Genomic DNA, 24,622 nt, shown 5'->3' on the forward strand with positions numbered 1-24,622 from the left:
AAGGGAGCCAGGCAAAGGTGGGGGCAACATACATCTTTAATTGACTGCCTGTCTACAACAGTAAGAAAAGCTGTTTTCAAATCACATTTGTATAGGGAAGCATTTTTTTTTATTTTACAATTGTTTTTATTTAATGCAGGGGTTTTTTTTGTATCAGCAGGGAGTCCCAGAACCAAATCCCCAACAGATGCCAAGGCATGACTATATAATGCATTGATAGCATTGCCTTTGAAGGCAGTTGAGAAACTAGTCTAAAATATAGCACCTAGAATTTTAACAGGAGTAGGCTGTATGGACCATGTAAAAGTGTCTTGAAAGATCTACATTTGTTACCTATTTATTGACCAGCCCAATTCAAGAAAATGCCTACAACCTTTAAAGTCTACATCAGTGTTTCTCAAACTGAGTCAGGACATACTAGGTGGGTTGTGAGCCAATTTCAGGAGGGTTTCCATTCATTTCAATATTTTATTTTTAATTTATTAGACTTAATGCTACCATGGAATGGGACTGCATTGGGGGAAATATTACAGACCTGTACTTTTAACAAGCTACTATGTATATTATTTTAACAATGGTAGTCAATGGGACTTACTCCTGGGTAAGTGTGGGTAGGATTGCAGCCTAGGATTGTAAAAAATTTCCTGCTTGATGTCACTTCTGGTCATGATATCACTTCTGGTGGGTCCTGACAGATTATCATTCTAAAAAGTGGGTCCTGGTGCTAAATGAGTGAGAACCACTGGTCTACATGATCTGAATCTTCGGAGTCTGAAAGAATGCTCCTCCCATACAAGATCATTTTATTCCAGAAGACTTATCTAAGATAATTATAAATTGGGAGGTTGTTTGTTGCAATTCTTGCTCGCTTGGGTTTTTGTGCTACAACAATTTTATAGAAGCTGTTGCTTTATTTTTTTGGGTTTACTATAAACTGCTCAGAGCTATGCTATTGATCAATGTAAAAGAAATATTAAAATGAAAAAAATTTAAGCTCTCCACCGCCATCCTTTTTTACTGCCTAACCCTTAGTGTGTTCTAAGAGCTCTCCCTCAGAAAAGGCAAAGAAATACATGAGTTCAGAAAGTTAGGAGTCCTCCCAAATAGCAGACCAATAATGTGCAACTGTACCACAAATCTATTCCACAGCATTCACCTCCACTCCTTCCTTTTACTCAGCAGCGCCATGCTTGGACAAGCACAAATGTACTGACTACACTAGCGAATGTGCAACTGTACCACAGATCTATTCTACAGCATAAAACAACCATTGCTCAACAATTGTCCTATGCCTCAACACTTTTACAAGGGCAGAATTTATGCCACCTACTGCATCGCTCTCCACAGCTTTGAAGAAGCCTCTCATATCCTCAACATGGATATGAGAGGAAAAATCTGGGAAAAATCTGGAGGAAAAATCCATTACGGGGTACAAGCCATGATGTGTATGCGCAACCTCCTGATTTTAGAAATGGGTTATGTCAGAATGCCAGATGCAAGGGAGGGCACCAGGATGGGGTCTCTTGTTGTCTGGTGTGCTCCCTGGGGCATTTGGTGGGCCGCCGTGAGATACAGGAAGCTGGACTAGATGGGCCTATGGCCTGATCCAGTGGGGCTGTTCTTATGTTCACAATCAAAACTGCAAAGACAGAGACTCAGTAATTGCTCTACTTTTCTCAAGGCAATGACACTGAAGCCAGCAGCAAGTGCTATTCTTTCTCAGTGCAAGCCTATGAACCATTTCACAGACAGAAATAGTTAACAGAATCATTCAAGTAGTTTCCTCATACGAAGGACCTAGCAGTTGTTGGGCTAATATGATTAGCTTGATTTCATGCTTTCAGGGCACATGAATCAATTTATCATAATTTTTAGGTTATGCTCTTTGGTATAACAGGAGTTAATATACACACCTCTTCCACATAGTCATGACCCACAGGCTGGACATCACTTTGCAAAGCAGCAAGCGCTGTAGGAGTTACAGGTTCAGTAGATACATCTGGTTTAACTTCTTGTGTCTGCACTGCAGCAACAGAAGGTGTAGTCTTGACATTTTCAACTGCTTTTAATTCATCCACTTTGCTTCCTGTTGTTTGTAGCTTATTGCCACCTAACATGAAATATTTCAAAGTGAAATTAATTTTTATGGCATTTTCTGGTTAAAGATATTAGTTATAGGATTTCTTTCCACAGCTGGGGAGCTGCAGCATAGTTCAAAAATTATTTGGCATGAAACTTTGGCTCCATTTTTTTTAAAACTCTTAAGCCAAAATCTTTACATTGGTTGATGCAAGTTTCATAATTTTGTTTTGCTAACATTCTCCTGTGCCTATTTTTGTGTATTCCAACAGGACACTGATATATGGTTGCCAGCAACCCAAAGGAAGAGGAGAAAAGACAGTTCATTAGACTTGGTCCCAGACCTTGGTTTGAGGAAACATGATACAGCCAAGTTGCTGAAGCTCAATAGGACTATGTTTGTCAGTACCAAGACAGGCAACTCCTAGATATACCTCTTGTGTTTCATGCAAAAGGCATGATATAAATGTAATATATGAATGAATGAATAAATAAGGGTCCACATATTCTGGTTGGCCTTGGTAGTCGATTTGTCTGCTATTCAGCTTTGAAGTTCAATCATACAAAACACTGTAGAAACTTCCAAAGAGATATGAGTTTCATCAAACAGTCAGTCCAATCTTATTCAACTTTTCAGCACCAATGCAGCACAGGATAAGGGAACGAGACATTCCCTTACCTTGAGGAAGCCTCCATGACTGTCCCTCTACTGCAAGATGTGGCACACACCCCATTGGTATGGCTGCATTGGGGCTGGAAAGGATAGGATAGGGCCCTGAATGAAACCTAACTTGGATTGGTCTACTTTTATGAACCCATGATTTTTTAAATTTAAATGACTGACTATTTTTTCCATTTCTAATTTTTGAGGCTGATCAACCCTGCACTGATAAAATTCTAGGAAAAGCTCTATTATCACTTCATGTATCTTGCAGACCATCCATTTATATTACTGTGTTTAGATTACAAGTGGAAACAGACAGTGTTGTGGATTTGTTAGAAGGGAAAGCTCACTATGGGTTTTATCTTAAGTTACCCTCTCACTTGTGTAAGAGGATTTGAATTCATGGAAGTGTTAGCAAAAGGTTGTTGTGCACAGAAATCCAAATGAAATTCTGACCAGGCTTTGCATGTGCACAACGTATTGCACAACATGTAACTGGTGAGCATAACATTTTAAACTCAAAAACAAAGCATTGACAACAAAATCCTAGCAATCGATGACCACTAGATTATATATAAAAGTTCAAAAGCGTATAATTTGTAGAATTTAGAATAAAAATATCAGTGCTCACCAACAAAGTTAATTTTGGGTGTAGATATTTTCTTTACAGCAACATTAGCTGGAATTATTGTTGCTTTGTTGTTGGATGTTGCACTTAGTAGCACACTAGAGGAGGGAGTAAGAATTTTCACAGCTGAGGATGCCACAGAAGAATTCACAGCACTGCTGCTAGTTGCAATACTTGAAGAAGCAGCTGTTGGTTTAGATGCAGATGTTGCAGATGTAGCCTGGGTTACAACGTTTGGTTCAGTTGATGGAATGGGTTTGCCAAGTTTAGTGTGCAACTTAACCACCTAAGAGAACCAACAAAAGTAGTTAACAGGATCTACAGAGAAGTGTTACACATCTTCTCAGAAACCCATTTGTACTTCTACAAGTGTAAGTAATACATGTTTAAAAACTTTCAAAAACATTAATCATAAACTTTTATAAGAGACAAATGTGTTCTTGCACACTCATGGTCCACAACTGAAGCTGTAGACATGAGAAAGGATTTCTTGGCAGCCTTTACAATCTATGAAGCCATCCTAAAAGTCTTAATCACTTCAGCATATATCCCCATACCAATCTTATTTCAATGAGAAATATCTTAAATAAATCTTAGTTTATTCAGTGTAAATCAAACCCATTGAATCTGTTGTATGAAACATCTCAGCAAAAGACAGTTTACAAGCCAAACTTAACATGATTTAGAAAAAGAACTGGGGGAGGGGATGGAGAGAAAAGATCTACTTACTTTCTGGTGTTTGGCTCCACGAATATGGGCAGCGTAGGCATCAGCTCCTGTGCATGACACATCACAGAGCTCACAACGCAACTGGTTCTGAGTCCCACGAGCAGATGAACTGTTAGTGGTGGTGTTCTGTGATGCTTTCAATGCTGCTTCTTTCTTTTTATGTTTCTGTCCCTCCAAATGTTCTTTGTAAGTCTATTTAAATTGCCACAAAATATTAATATTTATTTTACTTTATTTATATGCCACCTTTCTGCATATGTATACCCAAGGCAGTTCACTGAACAATTTAAACATACCACAGCCAAAAAAGAAGCACAATAAAGACACAGTGAAAACAGAACTATTGCATTCCTTCTTCATCAAAGGCCTTGTGAAACAATTTGGCTACATGAAAGTTATAGCCAAAAGGGCATCCCAGAGGAGGGAATTCTAGAGCTTGGGTGTTATGAGGAGGCTCTGTCCCATGTGCGTCAGTAGGCACAGATATGTGGATCAGAGCTCTTCCAAACTATCTTAATGGACAGCTTGAATTATACACAAACATATGATTATTAGATATTTGAGACTCAAACTGTTTAGGGGTCACAACCAGAACCAGGCACGCCACTCACGTGGCTACAGTACAAAACAAAAATTAACAATTTTTTTTTTGCTAGGGTGAAGATCTTCCTGTGTGCATCACAGCTGGCAACAGTAAAAAGACTGCTGAAATAAGCCCAGGTCACACATATCTCCACAAAATTAGTTGGCCAAAATTGAACTTGGCAACTTATAGAACACAATAGAATGCCATTCAAGATATAACAGTTAAAACTGTAACAATGCAGAAGATAAGAGGTGCTTCAATAAAATAAAAGTATTCAACAAATTTTATTCTGCTCAATTTAAGAGATTATTTTTTACTTCCAAGAGTTCTTCTATTAAACCTATTTTCAAACTAGAATGCTAATCAAACAGAACAATCAAATATTTCCCAAGAGGGAAGATCAAGCACTAGAGCTCAGCTGGTCAATAATTTAATCTTAAGCAGAAACAAGGCCCAAAATGTCTGACAGGACACAAAATAGCCAGTACCCAAAAATCCATATAACCAGTTCAATACCCAGTTCAACAGCCCAAAGTAACTCTAGATCTTAACAAACCTCTTGCATGCAAGTACTGCTGCTACTTAACAGAACCAATCCGAACACACAGCTTCTCAAACGACTTAGTACTGGTTACTATAAAACAGACTTTTAACTAATATATCAAAGAACTTGTTTGAATCCCTAACACTTACAACAAAATAGATTTAGCTTTAGAACAAACTTTCGCTTTTATGAAGAAAGGAATAATGGTACCTGTGGTCCAGCACAGCTGATCTTACAAACATCACAGTAGTGGATCTGGGGTGGTTTGGGGGGTTGTTTTGGTTTCAACTGTTTATTTTGGAATGGAGCCTTTTTCGTAAAGGTGGTCCCTGTCCAGGCAGCGGTGGCAGCAGCAGCAGCAGCAGCTGCTGCCGCTGCCTGTTTCTGCTGTTGCTGCTGCTGCTGTTGATAATAAGATGAAGCAGCGGAATACACTGCAGCCTCGTAGCCAGAGTAAGAAGTACCTTTAAATGATAAAGAACAAAGATGCTGCTTGCGTATACATAAAGTTTAATCATTAAGCTAAATTAAATTATTCATCATTATACATAAATACAAACTGTTTCTCTGGGACACATTCTATATTCTTTCAATAGATCATTTCAACCTTGTGCCCAAATCTTGATATTAAAAAGTCAAACCGAACTTCTTCATCCCATACAGGGATGCAGTACAGCGGAACGAGGGGTTATTTGCAAGTTACAGAAGCAAACTCCTTGTATCAGAATAGCACCAATATCAGCTGATCTTGTGGAGCTGAACTTCTGCACTAATAACCAGAAACAGTGAGATCGTTTACAGAAAACAATGGAGAAAAGGAATGAATGAGGACGCCTATATTCACTTTATTATTATCTAGCATACTCAGCTCCAAGTGGCAGCAGCTCCTCACCACAGCTTGTACGGGGGGGGGGGGGGGGACACACAAACAACATTGATTCCTTTCTTTTAATCACACATTTCCTGTTCTTTTCTTATTCTCTGTCTGATGCCCAAAGGAACCACTTCAAGAAAGCCACAAACCTTTCTCCTCATGCTTTTTCTTGCTTTTGTATACATGAATCTCTAGACATATATGAGGCTATAACAGCGTAATTTACTACACTTGAAGTGCCCAGAATATATACCACATAGAATAGGTGGAACCTTGCTTCTCCAATCTCTCTCTGAGAATTACTCACCAGAATAAGTAACGGCTGTTGTACTGTATGTAGCACTTTGGGTATACGAAGGAACAACAGTAGCTGCAGCTGCAACTGGTTGCACAGTGGAAGATACAGGATAGATGGAGAACGTTGTGGTTGCTGGGCTTGGGGTGGCTGGTTTTATGGCTGTCACTTGTCGAGTTTGCTGGGCTTGAGTATATTGAGTTGCTCCTTGGCTATAACCAGCTTTTGGAGCTGATAAAAGCAGAAAAACCAAATTGTAAGTCTAGAACATGCAATAGTTTTATAAACATTCAATAGATCTATAAACAGCTGCGATTTAAAAATGAATTTCATATTTTTTTCATTTCACCAAGTCACTGTAGACAGATTATATAGGTACAAATGCAGCCCCAACTTCAAGTTATAGTTCTTGGTCCTTTAGCAGTATTTAAGAGCAAATATGGTATGATTTGATATACTATACAGAACTGCCCTAATTTTCCATCAGATTCCTGTTCCAGGACCCAACATGGAGAAGGAAATTTGCGGGTTTTGGGGACCATGTAATCCTGTACTCCCCTCACCTCTGGAGGATGTTCTGCAGGCTAGGGAAGCCACACATGGCCTCTCTGGCCCTCAGGATGCCTTCTAAGGCATACCCTTACCTTGAGGAAATCTGTGACTGCAGCCCCACCACAGGATGCAGCACACACCCCATTGAGACAGCTGCAACTGCACTGGAAAGTTGGACAGGATTGGGCACTCAGATTCCTTACCAGTATTCAGAACTTTTTCATTGTTGCTTTCGTAGCCATCAATATCCGTAGCCACCTCCTCCCAGTAGCCTCCCCCCTAAACCCTTCAGCGCTTCCCAGGCTGATGGGTCACGACCCACCTGTTTGGGAGACACTGTTCTAAGTTATGGTACACGTTCGGCACCCTCTTAGGAGCAGCAATATTTGAGAGTTCTTGTGAACAAAGTTACAATTATAGTTCAGATTAAATTTTTTATTTTCTTGGTTTTTCTATTTTTGCAGTTTGTGTGACATGCAGACTTTGAACTCAACAGCTTTTCAAAACATTGCTGCACATTCAAAGTTAGGGGCTACAGACCATTCTAACTAATGAGATTCTGAGAATTTGCATAAAATATTCATCAAAATGATATCGCAAGACCAGAACTATAATTTTCTAAAATAACCCCCACATATATTTAAAAGCATTCAACCAACCTGTCTGGTAGTAAGATTCAGCAACAGAAGGCTGTGGCTGGGCAGCAGCTGCCACTGCAGCTGCAGTAGCTGTAGGTTGCTGATAATATTGCTTGCTGTCATAAGCTACAGCCGGGGCAGTAGATCTAACATATGAATAGGAGTCCTTGGAAAACAAAGAAAAAAAAGACTTGAGGACCTGAGCTTTCCCCTTGAATGTTACTGTTAATTGTTTTGTTGTTTCCATCTTTACAATATTACAAATATTTAAAGGAATTGATGACTGAAAGGAAAAAACTGAACTTCCATTAGCAAAAATGTGAAGTGAATAACGTGCTTTCTGTTAAGTACTTACTTGATAGTTTTGCGTAGTGACTGGAGGTGGCGGAGGGGGTGCTTCTTGCTGCCTCTGTGTGTAACCGTAGTCCGTTGCTGTATGCGCTGTAGGGTAGCCACCATAGGCTGCAGCTGTTGCAGCAGCTGCAACAGCCACTGGAGCAGGTCTGGCTACTGCAACTGTTGCTGCTGCTGGTGCATAGGCTGCAGTAACTGTGTGTGCAGCTACTGGAGCTTGATGTACAGTGTAGCTGGCAACTGTAGTTGGATGGGAATAGGCTACACCCGAAGCTGGCTGCTGGCTATAGTAGGAAGATGACAAGTATTATCATCAAGTAATGAAATATGGTTCTCAGCAGCTAAGCACTTAGTGTCCAACTGTAAAGGACTAAGCTAAACTGGAAATAGAAATAATCTGTCTTATCTAAATTTAGGTCTTAGAATACAAATTTTCTAAAAACTTTCATGAGGCCCAGTTCTATTATCTTGAAAGAGAGACCAGTTACACATACTGAGTTCTGCAAGTACAAAGGGAATATTGGAAAAATGCTTTCTTTCCTTATGAAAACAAGTGTCGGGTCAGGCTTTAAACTTCTCTTCAAAGCCCTCCAATTTTGCTAGAGGGTTTGGAGATTTAAATGTGGTCTTTTTACTTGAAGAAAATTTTAGACAACAGAAACATTGAGGAAAATGTCCACTTGTTTGTTTCTTGCTTTCTTTGTAAGAGAGAGGAAACTTTGCCTGTCACTGCACTCTTGCCTGTTAGCTACAAGGACACACAAAGTCTTTTTCTTGCAAAGAAATCCAGTTACAAGCAGGCATCCTCCCAATCTTTGTGCTCTCCAAGCCGCCTGGCAGTAAGAGATCACACCTCTCCATCTAGCCTTCCCAACTTGCTTGAGAGCTGAAGGGAAACGGCACAAAAACATCAAGAAAAACACCTGCTTGTTTTTTGCTATCTTTGCTATAGGCTGGGGGGAAGCTTTACTTCACTTGCAAAGACAGCAAGAAATAAGCAATCATTTCTCCCCAAGAATCTGTTCTCTAAAACATTTTGCAAGCGAGAAGACCATGTCTCTCCTCCAGCCCTCCAATCTTGCTAGAGGCTGGAGTGTGCGGCAATGTCTTGGCCTCACTTTCAGGAGGCTTTAAGAGATGAGAAACAGAACAAGGAAAACATGCCAGCTTTTTCATGTTTTCTTCCTTCCTTAGACACAAAGCAATCAGGAGTGTGAGACTTTCTTACCATAGGGTCAAGGAGTACTCACTTCAGGTGAGTGGGGTTGTTAAAGTTTAGTTAACTAAATAATGCCTGCATAATCATGCTTGTGAGCAGAAGTACAGGCAGGCATCACATTACCCTGATCAATCTTCTGATTTTGAGATAACAATTACAAATGTTAAACATCAAATTATAGCAGAATACGATTTTAAAACATTTGCAGTGCACAATTAAAGGAAACTGTATTTTGTCAAGGTACAGAATGGTCAGCCTTAGCATTATTAGTCCTAAGGCTAATGTTATTCTATAACCACATTTACTCTAGCAAACCTGTTCCCCTTGCTTCTGCCACACCAGGCAGAGCCAGTGATCGAGTTTGCAGATCTCACACACACTGTGAGATATGAACTCCTACCATTTGGGAAGACAGCCCTGAAACCTGGACCACCAGGTATACTAAAAAGAATTGATCAATTATGCTGATTCTTCATAGTAGGAATATATAAAGAACACTGCTTGCTGAGCAATTGAATCAAATAACTCCAATCAATGATAGGGATTATGAAGTTATTTTTCTCCTACTCATTTATTAGAACAATTCATTGTGAGGACAATATACTCTCATCCCACTTCTTGATGACACCTCTCTTCTCCTCAACCATGCACTCATAAGAATTCATCATTGAATTAAGTTTCTAAAACTTTTTGTGGCTATACAGGTATAACCTAATTATCCACAGATTTTTTTACCTGTGGCTTTATCTCAACTTGATGAGGACACTTAAAATTAAAGGAAAAAAATTGTTTAACAATAATTAATGCAAGAGAGGGCAACCTGCTGACAATCCATCAATCATTCTCTCACCAGTCACTTAGAACAGCTTCACTCCAAGCCAGTAACTCCTCCTTTCCCCCTGAGCATGTGAAAGATAATCACTTTGCACTGGATGAAGGGAGGGGTTGCTGGCTCAGAGTGAAGCCTTTCTAAGCACCTGGAGAGAGAGAGAGAGAGACTGATTGATGGATTGTCTGCCTAATGAGCTTGCCTTAAACCACAAAGGTCAGCAAGGCTGCTTTTAAATCTCCTAGCAAAGGGACATTGTTTTTAAAATGTATTTACTTTAATGTGATTTTTGCCATCCAGGTGAGTTCTGGGAACGGAACCCTCACGAATAACGAGACTCAACCTGCACACTTCTTGAATTCTCTATTCCCTTTTCTCTCATTTCAAACTAGTGGCTCTATCACAGTAAATCTTTTATTTCCTTAGAATTACATACCAGAATAATTTGGAAATACCAGATACTAGAAACCAAAGATAAGGGGGATCCTATCAATATGGCCCCCCCACAGCCCCATTATCTTTGTTTACGTGGATTACATTCATGTGAAGAGATAAAGTGTTTTGCTTATACAAATACTATAAGTAGAAGTGTTTGTTTCCAGGAAGTGAGACAGAATTATAGTTCAAGACTTATAGAACACAATGGGCTTATTTCTGAGTAATGTAAATAACACCGTTTTCAAACACTTCTAGCTATATAAGCAAAAAGCTTATAACCAGAGAGCAGCCTAAACCAAGAGCAAACGTTCATTTCCTATTTCCTACTTCCTGTTGCACTTAGTCTCCCTTCTAGGCTACAGGTTGCTTGCCTGCTCAATTGGCTATAAACCTTTTGCTTACAGAAGTTGAACAAGCAAGACACCTTATCACTCTGTGCAAGCTTAATCCACATAAACAAAGGTAATGGGACAGCAGAGGAGGAGGCTGCAGATAACCAGATCTGCAGATACTGGGAGATGTCTGTACATCAAAGTTCTCAGTTTCTGAGGCTGCAATCCTAAGCATTTACCTTGGAGTAAGTCCCATTAAAGTCAGACTTACTTCTGAGTAGACATGCCTAGAATTGAGCTGTATGCCAATGTTCTCTTTCTCCCCAAGCTTTAAGTTAATTGTTTAGCCTTTTCAGATGATGTTTTTTATTCTGATATACAATGAGCAAAAGTAGTACTGTACTCTAACTGTACTACTGGAAACCAAAGGTCTGCCCTTTCCTGGAATTACACCCAAGAAGAAATGGAACTTTCACCAGGCTGAAACATTCATTTCCTATTTCCATCAGGAAGAATGAATGAGGAAAGAAGCAGGTTTTAGCTGTGCATTGCAGCTTCAATGACATACAAATATGGGATCTCCCTGGTTTTTATTTATCTCCTCCCTGTGAAAAGGAGAAAGGTAGGACGGAAGGCAAAAACCCAAGATCCACATTGCTTTACCACTACACATAAGTGTCCCTGGATCAAGCCTTCTATTTCAGCTTCCTGTATCGCACACTGGCCAACTAGATGCCTGTGGAAGCACACAAGACAACAAGATACCTATATCCTGCTGCAGTTCCCTTGCATTCAGATTCAACTCCACTCTAATTTCACTGAAGCCTGACAACAGCTGTCCATTGATCAAGACTACGCACCTGACCATGGCCAAAAGATGGGGGCAGGATTGTGGTTTCCCATTGTTGAAATAGCCATGGTAAAGGTAAAATCTCAAGCCCCCAAACCCCATAAAAGAAATATTAATTAAGTAGGTGTGTGTTTTGATCTAGCACTTATAAGTTACACTGCACACTGCTAACGCAAACCTCCAAAATTAGAAGGCTAACGAGGAACTGCAATGGAACACACAAATCTAGACAGAGAAAAGTCTACATAGCTTGTATAGAGATTTTATTTCATTTTGGTCTGCTTTTAAACTAGCTGAACCTTGATTATTTCCCCTAATTGTCATTTTAATAAACTCTGTTTTTTAAAACTCATGGTCCTATTTGATTCAGATCAAACAGAGAGCTATTTCCCTCTTGCAGATCATTCACGACACTAAGGTTTATGTGCATGCATAAGGTCATGCACACTGGGGCAAAAAAATCAAAACTTTAGATATAGGCTGATGGGTTCTGAGCTGTCTGTGACAGATCAGGAGAGAGATCTTGGGGTGGTGGTGGACAGGTCGATGAAAGTGTCGACCCAATGTGCGGCGGCAGTGAAGAAGGCCAATTCTATGTTTGGGATCATTAGGAAAGGTATTGAGAACAAAACGGCTAGTATTATAATGCCGTTGTACAAATCTATGGTAAGGCCACACCTGGAGTATTGTGTCCACTTCTGGTTGCCACATCTCAAAAAAGACATAGTGGAAATGGAAAAGGTGCAAAAGAGAGCGACTAAGATGATTACGGGGCTGGGGGACCTTCCTTATGAGGAAAGGCTATGGCGTTTGGGCCTCTTCAGTCTAGAAAAGAGACGCCTGAGGGGGGACATGTTTGAGACATACAAAATTATGCAGGGGATGGACAGAGTGGATAGGGAGATGCTCTTTACACTCTCACATAACACCAGAACCAGGGGACATCCACTAAAATTGAGTGTTGGGAGAGTTACAACAGACAAGAGAAAGTATTTCTTTACTCAGCGTGTGGTTGGTCTGTGGAACTCCTTGCCACAGGATGTGGTGGCGGCATCTGGCCTGGACGCCTTTAAAAGGAGATTGGACAAGTTTCTGGAGGAAAAATTCATTACGGGTTACAAGCCGTGATGTGTATGCGCAAACCCCTGATTTTAGAAATGGGCTATGTCAGAAGGCCAGATGCAAGGGAGGGCACCAGGATGAGGTCTCTTGTTATCTGGTGTGCTCCCTGGGGCATTTGGTGGGCCACTGTGAGATATAGTAAGCTGGACTAGATGGGCCTATGGCCTGATCCAGTGGGGCTGTTCTTATGTTCTTACTAAAGCCAGCAAAGTAATGTTACCATTGTTATCTTTATCTGTTGAGGATTTTCAAGCTAAATTTTGCCCTTCTTCCTTCACAAAGCCCACAGAACCATAAACTGCTGAGAGGAGGAGAATCAAGTGAGGTATATCCTTCCTCCCATCTTTTCCTTCTGTAATCGTTGCCCATTATTTGATTTTACACAAGCAACTCCAATAACTTTTTGACTGAAGGCACAGAAAAAATGTTTTTAAAATAAATAGTTTTGTATGTCTGTATAAGTGTAAAGAAGCTGGTCAGGTTAGGGCCCAATCCTATCCAATTTTCCAGTGACAGTACAGCCATGCCAAAGGGGTGTGGTACCACATCGTTTGGTGGGGAGGCAGTCACGGAGGCCTCCACAAGATAAGGTAACATTTGTTCCCTTACCTCAGGGTTGCATTGCGGCTGTACTGGTGCTGGAAAGTTGGATAGGATTGGGCCCTCACTTGGCTCCCCAGACACTTCTTTAGCAACTGGCTTTCTTGCCAAGGGAACCCTTTAACTGGGATCCCACACCAGAAGGGAGAATGTCCCCACTCTTTCCATGGCCATCATAAGTTCCTTTCGAGGACTGTTCTTTTCAGAATTCTGTGCCTACCACAATCTTTCATAATGTCAGGGCGACCCTAAAATAAATAGCATCACAGGCAAATAATGCCCTTAGTGCCCCCCCCCGTCCCCAAGTGATGTGGCTTCTGCAAAATTGTGAAACAGGGCTTTTAAGACTGAGTAACTCGGAAGCAAAATGTTATTTTATGCCCATTTTTTCAATAATTTTTAATTTTTACTTCATTCTCTTCTCATGTAATGCTTTTCTCAGCAGGAAACAAAAGATTAATATTCATACAAGATGCTGAGTTGATCATTACTCCCCACATCTGGGGTGTGGACCTAAGATGATTGCCTCTCCCCACATCTAAGCTCTGCCTAATGTCATAATAGGCTGTATAGCTGTCAAGCTATTCCAGCAATTATTGGAAAAAAAACCAACTCAGAACAAGTTGCCTGCCATTTGCTATCGTCCGACGCACCCCACCCCAGTGCACTCCTGCTTTGATTCTAGGCCCTCAATTCAGCCTACTTGGCTGTAAGCAACCCTAGAGACAAAAACAAGGCCTCCAGAAATTTCCAACATTACAACCTCATGAGGAAAAAAGCCCTTCTACAAATTGTATCCATCAGAGTTTGCAGACCTACTTCTCAGAGGAAAAACAAGCTGAGAAAGATGGGCCTGTTGGGAAATGTAGGCTTCCTTCCTTACAGCAGAAACCCAGTTCAATCAAGGACATTCTTGAAGATCTCTCAGATTAAGGTTTTGTTAATTTTCTTTCACAACTTGATTGTGAGCAGTTTGATATTTTCACAACTTGCAAAAATGCTTTCTAAGAAGCTGTCTAGAGCTCAAAACAAAATGTGTAAAGCAGAGCAACAGACCTAACTGCAGATATTGCAGACAGTCTGCAGAAGGTCCTCTAGCCTGATGAAGCAGTGGGCTCTACATGCTGTGATAATGAGAACAGGCAAGTGCTCAGTGATTCCATTTTCATGAATCTTAAGATGGCAAGAGCTTAGTCTCTCTTCAGAGACTGAGTGGAATAGTAACAGAGGAGGAACATACAAGCTTAGTCCAACACTCCCTGGCACCTGAGATAGTGCGGCAAATGCTGCCCTCATATCTGGTGACCTGCCTGCCTCTGCATGTCTGACACTACAGCCCACCACTCCTCCCCACTGGCTCTGTCTCCCTCTTTCTTTCCTAATTCAGAGAAGGGGAGGGGGAGCAGCTTTAGTTGGCCTCATAGATGGGCTGGTTCTGCCTACATATCATATTAATAGGACCGCTGATCCTGCACTGTTGCCACAGAGAACCCAACTTCCAATTACAGGTGGAGCCTATTTATTCGCGTTAGCTCTGTTCTGTGACTCAGCGTGATTAACAAAAACGTGCTGTGCTAAAATGCCATAGAGTTACGCAAATTCGCTGCAGCCTGACACTTCCGGATGGAAGGAAACTAAGGCAGCTGTTATCAATCCCCTCCCCTCCGTACTCAGCTCTCCTGTTGCCAGCTGTCCTGCTTCTTTCACAGTTGTAATGGTGAGCTTGCTTGGGAAGCCTCATCCTCTGTGTCCCAGGCGGCCTCTCAACAGCACTGCAGGTTCTCCTTCTCCGCTGCTGCCGCTCCTGCAGCCCTCTCCGGCCACCATCATGGAAGCTCCTCTGCCCCAGAGCATTTTGGGACTTGTAGTCTGGCTCTCTGCTCACCCTCACCTGTCTCTCCAAGGCTTCCCAAGGCTTGCTTGGGAAGGCTTGCTGAAGCAGGAGAGCTTGCATCATGGGGAGAGGGGAATTCAGCAAACACTCCTTGGGTTTTTTAAAGCAATCCCCTCTCCTCCCCCTCCTGAGCCCTCCCCATTGCCAGCTGCCCAGCTTCTTTCACAGTTGGAATGCTGAGCTTTTAAGAGTCCAGCCCTATGCGTTTCTACTCAGAAGTAAGCCCCATTCCAGTCAATGGGACTTACTCCCAGGAAAGTGTGGAGAGAATTGTAGGCTAAATCTCATACTTTGCTTGGTGGGAAGGCTTGCTTGTGTCGTGATTGCCTGCACCATGGGGGGGGATTCAGCAAATACTCCCTGGGTTTTTTAAAGTAATCCCCTCTGTTGCTACCACACCTGCCCCGCGTGTGTGAGTGAGAGCTCCACGCTGCACATGTTCTGGTTACACAGGGTTTTCCACCCCCCTCTTCAGCCTCGGCTCACTCAGGGGCTCCAGGAATGTTACCGTTCCTTTGTAAGGGGAACCTCTTCCAGAGCTATTCCCTGCCTGGGCGAGGTGGAGCCTTTTTGCAGTGTTTTGGGCTGCCTGGAAATGGATCGAGATGCCAGCCAGCACAGGACAGAGGAGGCAAAGGTGTGCGTGACTTTCAGTACCCCCACCCTATTCGCGTTGAGACAAATCCGCAGATAAAAAATCCGTGGATAAATAGGCTGCACCTGTATAGATATAGCTGTTTCTACGAGGTGTTTGAAAATGGTGTTATTTTACTCAGAAGTCCATTGTGTTCAGTAAGACTTAGAACATAAGAACATAAGAACAGCCCCACTGGATCAGGCCATAGGCCCATCTAGTCCAGCTTCCTGTATCTCACAGCGGCCCACAGCAGTTTATGGTTCTGTGGGCTTTGTGAAGGAAGAAGGGCAAAATTTAGCTTGAAAATCCTCAACAGATAAAGGTAACAATGGTAACATTACTTTGCTGGCTTTAGTAAGAACATAAGAACAGCCCCATTGGATCAGGCCATAGGCCCATCTAGTCCAGCTTACTATATCTCACAGTGGCCCACCAAATGCCCCAGGGAGCACACCAGATAACAAGAGACCTCATCCTGGTGCCCTCCCTTGCATCTGGCCTTCTGACATAGCCCATTTCTAAAATCAGGGGGTTGCGCATACACATGATGGCTTGTACCCTGTAATGAATTTTTCCTCCAGAAACTTGTCCAATCTCCTTTTAAAGGCGTCCAGGCCAGTTGCCGCCACCACATCCTGTGGCAAGGAGTTCCACAGACCAACCACACGCTGAGTAAAGAAATACTTTCTCTTGTCTGTTGTAACTCTCCCAACGCTCAATTTTAGTGGATGTCCCCTGGTTCTGGTGTTATGTGAGAGTGTAAAGAACATCTCCCTATCCACTCTGTCCATTCCCTGCATAATTTTGTATGTCTCAATCATGTCCCCCCTCAGGCGTCTCTTTTCTAGACTGAAGAGGCCCAAACGCCGTAGCCTTTCCTCATAAGGAAGGTCCCCCAGCCCCGTAATCATCTTAGTCGCTCTCTTTTGCACCTTTTCCATTTCCACTATGTCTTTTTTGAGATGCGGCGACCAGAACTGGACACAATACTCCAGGTGTGGCCTTACCATCAATTTGTACAACGGCATTATAATACTAGCCGTTTTGTTCTCAATACCCTTCCTAATGATCCCAAGCATAGAATTGGCCTTCTTCACTGCCGCCGCACATTGGGTCGACACTTTCATCGACCTGTCCACCACCACCCCAAGATCTCTCTCCTGATCTGTCACAGACAGCTCAGAACCCATCAGCCTATATCTAAAGTTTTGATTTTTTGCCCCAATGTGCATGACTTTACACTTACTGACATTGAAGCGCATCTGCCATTTTGCTGCCCATTCTGCCAGTCTGGAGAGATCCTTCTGGAGCTCCTCACAATCACTTCTGGTCTTTACCACTCGGAAAAGTTTGGTGTCGTCTGCAAACTTAGCCACTTCACTGCTCAACCCTGTCTCCAGGTCATTTATGAAGAGGTTGAAAAGCACCGGTCCCAGGACAGATCCTTGGGGCACACCGCTTTTCACCTCTCTCCATTGTGAAAATTGCCCATTGACACCCACTCTCTGCCTCCTGGCCTCCAACCAGTTCTCAATCCAAGTATCCTAGAGGCCAAGCACCTCTACCAATAGGCCAAGCAAAATCAAAGATATGGCTTTTCCTCCAGATGAAAACAAAATCCAGTTCTGAAAAATTTATAGAAGGAATTTTAGTATGGTGAAAAGGCCTCAACTATTTTAATAGTACCAAATAGGTTTTCTGTTTCTACTACAATACATTTCCAGACAGCACTACTGCTTGTGCTTCACTTGGGAATACTGAGAGCAGTGATTGGAAACACTTGTGTGACATTCTGCAGCAGCATGAAAAGTCATCCAGTCATTTCACTTCCATGTGGATGGAAACTGAATCCAGGTTCAGACTGAGCAAGAGTATTGATGCTGAAAACCAATGGATTATAGAAATTCAGCATTGAGAGAAGTGCTTGAATGCCTAATGACCATTACACAGTTTCTGGCAGCACACAACTTGGCTTTTCAGGGATTTTCAGACAAGCTCTTCACAGACAACAATGAAAATTTTCTGGGACTTGTATAGGTGCTGGTCAAGTATGCTGAATACAAGTGCATATATTGAAAAGAATGTAACGATCGCTAGTGCAGGAAAACCATTCAGGATGAACAGATGATCCTTATGGCCAACAAAACATTAGAAAACATATAGAAGAAGTTGAACAAAGAATTACTCTATCATACTGGATTGCATATCTGATGTAAGTCACTCTGAGAAGATCTCATTTACAGTGAGATTTGTGGACAAAGTTGGAAGCAAGATTTGTGTAAAAGACAACTTCCTAGGCTTGATGAACCAACTGGAATTCATGAATCAACTGGAAAAGGACTTATGAGCACACTGAGCTCTTGATAAAACATTGACTGCCACAGTCGAGGTTATGATAGTGGCATCTACATGAAGGGACTAAAGAAAGGCATCCAATCAATACTACTTAAGGTTGAACAAAAAAGCTTCATTCATACCCCATGGCTGTCACCCTCTCTTGGTCATTTCAGACCCAGTCTCATCATCAAAGAGATCTACTACTCTTCTTGGTATGCTGCAGCACATTTTTGTGCAATTTTCTGTCTCAGTTTAACAATGACAGAAAGTGTCCAACTGTACTGTGAAGCCATTCCCCAGTCATTGGTACTTGCTAGGTAAGTTGCATAGATACCAAACTGAACAAAAGAATGTACTGCATGCTGCTCTGATGGAATTACAGGGCTGTCTCAAGCAGATTCAGGTCTCTGCCATGAAGCACAGTGCCAAACAGACCAGCGGATGTTCCTGATATCAATCATAATATGGTATATGGTATTATCAACTCAGAAACTGTGTTCTGATTATTTTTGCCAAGAACAAATGAAATCAAAGTGGAAGCAGAAAAATAAACATACTTAAATATGTTAAGTATTTTAATATGTTAAGATGTTTAAATAAGTTAAACATCTTAACTGGTGTTAAGATACTTTCACCAACTACACTAGGTAAATCCTCTGAATAAACACACTGCATTGAAGATGAAAACTACACAAGTAACATTATAGATTTTCTTCCAGTCACCTTTCTTCTATTCACCTTTCATTCTCACATCAGAGAATCAAACAATTACCTGGATTACAACAATTCATCAGACTTTAGCAATTGCCTACTAAAGCCTATGACATGACAGGTTAGCTTTTAAGGTGACACTGAACTTTCTGCTTTTGCTACAAATTATGTATGACCCTCAGGAAAATTCAAAAGATAGGTGTTACAGCAAATCCTCTTGCAATTTATTCATCATACAGAGAATACAAAGTTATTTCAAAATGGAAACTGAGGATAGAAAACACTGTTTCAGACTCTGTTTTGAGACAGGAGGAATGAATTAGTTCTCTTTATATTCGAATTTGCTATCTGTGACCAGCACCTGCGACCAGCGCAGACCTTTTTAAAATGGCCAACAAAAGCTTCTGCCAGTCATTTTACAGGGATCCGCATCCACTGCAGGTACCATTCTCAAGGTCCTCCAGAGATATTTTGGCACTTTCTAGTGCACTCTGCTGGCTTCCTGAGGGTCTCTGCAGGATTCTTGTAATGGTAGAGAAAGTACCCCTTTTCCCCTCCATATAAGATCAATGGTTCGTTATCTGCCAATTCGCTATCCGCTAGGGCAGTGATTTTCAACCACTGTGCTGCAGCACATTGGTGTGCTGTGAATGGTTCACAGGTGCATTGCAGAAGTTTGGGGGAAAGCCATTTATTAGTAGGGCTATTGAGGAATGAGAGCCCCTGGCCAGCAGCGTGGTGTGCCTTGAGATGAAAGAGTTAGAAAATTGCTGAACTAGGGTTTCCAGGAACCTAACACTAGTGGGTAATGAAGACTGACTTGTAAGCATTAGTACAACTTACTTGGAAACATAGGAACATAAAAAGAGCTCCACCAGAGCAGGCTAAAGGCCCATCTAGTTCTGCTTCCTGTATCTCACAATGGCCCACCAGAAGTTTCAGGGAGTAAACAAGACAACAAGAGACCTGCATCTCAGTGCCCTCCCTTGCATCTGGCATTCTGAGGTAGCCTAGTTCTAAAACCAGGAGCTTGCACACACCCATCACAACATGTAACCTACGATGGACTTTTCTTCCATAAATTTGTCCGATCCCCTTTTAAAGGCAATCAGGCCAGACACCATCACATCTTGCAGTAAGGAGTTCCACAGACTAATTACACACTGGGTAAAGAAAAGTTTTCTTGTGGTTGTCCTCGCCCAACATTCCACTAAACCAGCGATTTTCAACCTTTTTCATCTCATGGCACACTGACAAGGCACAAAAATTGTCAAGGCACACTATCAGGTTTTTGACAATTGACAAGGCACACTATGCTGTCTATGGGGGCTCACATCTCCCATTGGCCCTACTACTAAATGACCATCTCCCAAATTCCTGTGGACCACTTGTGGTACACTAGTGTGCCATGGCACAGTGGTTGAAAATGGCTGTGCTAAACTCTAAAAGTGGAGTAAACGCCACTAAACCCTTAATACTGCTTAAACATAAACAGGCATAGGAACAGTCTGTTTGACATAAGGCAAAGAAAGGTGAGTAAATAGGGGGATGAACAGAGGTCTGAATCTTGCGGGGTGGGGAGCACTCATTTTAATCACAGGTTGTAGGAAAAGTGATGCTCCTGACACCGCCTCCTCATGGGGCTGGGTGAGCACAACCATACACCGAACCCTTCCAAGAACATGTGATGGGTGATGAGGAAGGTGAGGCAGAGGCTCCCCACCAGAGTCCTTCAGAAAGCACCACTGGCTGTAAGGTGTGGAGGCAGGTGAGGGAGAGCCTCCCTGCTGGAGTCCTTGAGAAAGCGCTACTGCCTGTGAGGCATGGGGATGCAGGTGAGGCAGAGCCTCGCCACTGGAGTCCTTCAGAAAGCGCCACCAGCTATGAGGCAGTGGGTGGGGAACCAGGGGAGGCTGTGCCTCACAGGCGGGGGCTTTCCTAGGACTCTGGCGGAGAGGCCCTGCCTCCCGCCCCACAAGCCCCGCCCGGCGCGGGAGGCACCTCCCCTCCCAGGCCCTCCAGGGCGGCCCGGGCGGCGCTCACTCACCTATACTGGGCGGCGGCGGCCCCCGTGTGGGTGAACCCGAAGTAGTTGCCGGTGGCCATCTTGGCATCTTCCCCCAGCCGGCTGGGCACTGCGGGGGGAGAGAGCGGCGTTAGAGCGGTGCGCAGCCCACCAGGCCCGCGCCCCACCGCCCCGCTACTCACCATAGGTGAAGGAGACTACCGGGCATATGGGAATCATGAGTCCGACGGCTGGGCTCTCCTGCGCTCTCCCGCGGACTCTCGTCGCCTCGCCTAGCCGCTGCCGGAGCTCTCCTCACGCCACCCACCACCAAGGTTCCAACGGCGACGGACTGAGGAGACGGGCTTCGTCACTGCGCATGCGCCGGTGTGGGAGTGGAGCGGAACCATGGGAAACGTAGTTCCCAGCGGAGGTCAGGTAGCCACGTGGGCAAGGGGCTGAATGTGCGCATGCGTAGGGGATGCATGTGGTCTCAGAGACTCGGTAGTATGCATCCGTCACGCATGCGCACATTCAGTGTTTTTCACACTGTGTCGCGAGCCCATTTCAGGTGGGTTCCCATTCATTTCAGTAATCTGTTTTTAAGATACTGGACTTGATCCATGCACACATTCCATGTTTCTCACACTGTGGGTCGGGACCCACTAGGTGGGTTGCGAGCCCATTTCAGGTGGGTCCCCATTCATTTCAATATTCTAAGATTTTTAAGATACTGGACTTGATCCCCAACACATGCACACATTCAGTGTTTCTCGCACCATGGGTCAGGACCCACTAGGTGCGTCATAAGCCAATTTCAGGTGGGTCCCCATTCAATTCAATCTCTCTTTTGATGCTAGATCAGGGTTTGTGTTGCACTTAGAAAAATATTATTGTCATTAAAACGGTAGGCATGAAGGAAGGTGCAAAGAACTGTGAATGGAGGACAAAATGGCTGGGATGAATCAGAAAGATCAAGATCCTAAATAGCTGCTTTGTACTGAATTGGAGCATTGGTCCAAAACTGACTTAGGGGCAGGAGTTTTCTGATATCTCAAGAGAAGGCCTCCGTGTATTTATTACCATCTGGGGTCTTTCACTGGGTATGCCAGGACAGGCCCTGCAACTTGCAGTTCTATGCACAACTGACTTTAGAATAAATGCTGTGGGCTACTCTGGAGCATGGTTGGTCCCAGGAGTGATTGATGTTGGGCATTTGCTGAGATCTAAAGAACACTGAGGGAAGCACCAAAATTCCTGACTGCTGCCATCTTTGTGCATATGCACCTTGCCTCCCTCAAATAGCAGCAACAATTCTGGCATGACACAAGGCCCAATCCTATCCGACTTTCCAGCGCTGATGTAGCTGTGCCAATAGGGTGTGCACTGCACCCTGTGGTGGGAGGAGCAGTCACAGAGGCCTCCTCGAGGTAAGGGAATGTTGGGGCTGCATCGGTGCTGGAAATTTGGATAGGTTTGGGCCCATATAGAGCTACTGCTGATGGCATAACAAATCAGGTGCAGGTAACTAGCTGGAGGCAGGACGTACATAGAGTTCTATAGCACTAAAACACATGAAATGTGAACTCTATGCCAGCCATTTTCAACCACTGTGCCGTGGTCCACAGGTGTGCCATGAGTGGTCCACAGGTGTGCCACAGGAATTTGAGGGAAGATCATTTATTAGTAGGGCCAATAGGGGATGTGAGCTCCCACTGTCAGTATGGTGTGCCTTGTCAATTGTCAAAAACTTGATGGTGTGCCTTGACAATTTTAATGCCTTGTCAATGTGCCATGAGGTGAAAAAGGTTGAAAATCCCTGCTCTATGCTTTTCATCTGCTTAAAAGTAAAAGCCTTTGCCCTGGAAGTCACTTCCCCTTGTATCGGATATGGGCAGAAGAGAACTACGTCTAGCTGTAGTTATGCAGTGGGTAAGAAGTCAAATTACAGTTCTATTCACGCTTACCTACATATAAGCCCTATGGAATTGAGGGCTTACTTCTGAGTAGACACACCTAGGATTGCACTGCATATTGTGTAGCATGTTAGAACAGCAGCCATGCTGGCGGATTTACTTGCTAGGGGCTGCCACCTCCCACCTGGAAGTAATTGCAGTAACATCATCATCACTGCAATTGTCTCCGGCCTGCCGCCTTCTCTGTTCCCACTTTGAAAAATAGGGTTGAGGGATGGAACCTTCCATGGCACTGCTAGGGAGAGTGCAGCCACTGTCAGTGTGTTCAGTTCAGTTCAGTAAGACCTTTATTGGCATAAAATACAGAGAAAGAACAGAACAGGAATATACAAAGACCACACAACACAACATAAGCATAAACATCAGTCACTGCCCAGAGTCCCAGGGCTCTGCCTGGCTATTACCCCAGATAAAAAGGAAGCAACATTATCCAGAGTCTCAGGATCAGGAGTGGAAAGGAGAGACTGAAGCATGGTTGAATCCTCCCAGCCCTGCATCCTAGCTAGCAATGGACCTAGAAATTTCTTGTGTGACACAACATGTAGCGGGCAGTAAAAAAAGGTACGCATTAAAGTCTCAACGCAATCCCTACCACACTTGCATTTCCTCTCTAAGTAGGGGATACCGCTGAACCTGCCCGTTAACAAGGCTGATGGAAGAGCGTTACACCTTGCCAGTGTGAAAGCTCTCCGGGCCTGTGGGCATACCAGGTGGTAAAAGAAGGAGGCCGGTTTCCCAAAACTGACTGGAATATGAAGATGGAGTGGAGAACATGTGGTTCTGGCGGCACTAAACAGCTCTTGTTGTTCAATATCCAGAATTCTTCCTTTGACAATTCTGTAAGCTGCATCACAACCAATCATACCTAACTGCAGTGTCCAGCCCTATTGACTTAATTTTAGTTAGAAGATCAGTGATCTCTATAGGCAGGACTGGATCCGATAATAATTGTTGCATTAGATCAGAAGAGGTGGGGTTAAATAAAATCCTAAACCAAAATTTCAGAAGTCTTAACCATACAGTAGTCCTTAGTCGAATTAACCCCACCTCGAAACACAGGACCGAGTAGGGAACGCACCTGGGTAAGCCCAAAATCTTCCATAAAAAGGAGGCTTGGATGCATTCTAGTGGTTGGTTAATAACCTTATACCAGACAGGAGAGCCATAAAGAACCTGGGAAAGAACCTTTCCCTTAAACGCCTCCAGAGCGGCCGGAACATAACCATTGCCGCAGGTGAAAAAGAAACGGGAAATGGCTGAGGAAGCTAGTTTGGATGCGTTCTGCACTGCCTTGCGATGAAAAGCCCAAGTGAGTCTGTAATGGAAGTTGATACCCAGGTACTTGAAATGCTTAACCTGTTCCATTTTGTTGCCATTACAAGACCACTTAAAAGCTTTCCATCTGTTAGCAAATATCATTATCTTAGATTTAGCATAATTGATCTGCAATTTGTTGGTCAAAAAATACTCTGTGGCACGACTGAGCAGACGTTTCAGGCCAATCCTAGTACGAGATATCAGTACTGCATCATCCGCGTACAGAAGTAGCGGCACTTGGCTTGCGCCAAGCTTTGGACAATGGCCATCTACTTCCTTCAGAGAAGGGGCAAGATAATTTAGAAATAGATTGAAAAGCATGGGGGCCAAGACACAGCCCTGTTTGACCCCTTTGTTAGTGATGATGGAGTGAGATTCCCCCTCCAGGAGCATCTAACCCTGCACGAGGTAT

General features: G+C 43.2%; 1 protein-coding gene and 1 non-coding gene across 2 annotated transcripts in view; both read right to left on the reverse strand.

The window, feature by feature from the left end:
• Positions 1–21,287, reverse strand: part of ZFR (zinc finger RNA binding protein) — a 43,537-nt gene extending 22,250 nt beyond the window's left edge. The window contains exons 1-9 of the mRNA XM_066614547.1: positions 21,121–21,287; positions 20,960–21,047; positions 7,945–8,227; positions 7,611–7,755; positions 6,412–6,630; positions 5,441–5,694; positions 4,101–4,292; positions 3,375–3,657; positions 1,914–2,110 (exon numbers count right to left, since the gene is read on the reverse strand). Coding sequence (XP_066470644.1) covers positions 1,914–2,110; positions 3,375–3,657; positions 4,101–4,292; positions 5,441–5,694; positions 6,412–6,630; positions 7,611–7,755; positions 7,945–8,227; positions 20,960–21,047; positions 21,121–21,157 — 1,698 coding nt within the window. The 5' untranslated portion in view covers positions 21,158–21,287. The remainder of the gene's footprint in view (positions 1–1,913; positions 2,111–3,374; positions 3,658–4,100; positions 4,293–5,440; positions 5,695–6,411; positions 6,631–7,610; positions 7,756–7,944; positions 8,228–20,959; positions 21,048–21,120) is intronic.
• Positions 9,393–9,529, reverse strand: LOC136643397 (small nucleolar RNA SNORA66). Its single transcript, XR_010794002.1, has one exon. It is a non-coding gene; the product is annotated as a small nucleolar RNA SNORA66 (small nucleolar RNA).
• Positions 21,288–24,622: the final 3,335 nt, after the last annotated feature.

The sequence above is a fragment of the Tiliqua scincoides genome, chromosome 2 (genome assembly GCF_035046505.1).
Source record: "Tiliqua scincoides isolate rTilSci1 chromosome 2, rTilSci1.hap2, whole genome shotgun sequence".
NCBI classification, from domain to species: domain Eukaryota; kingdom Metazoa; phylum Chordata; class Lepidosauria; order Squamata; family Scincidae; genus Tiliqua; species Tiliqua scincoides.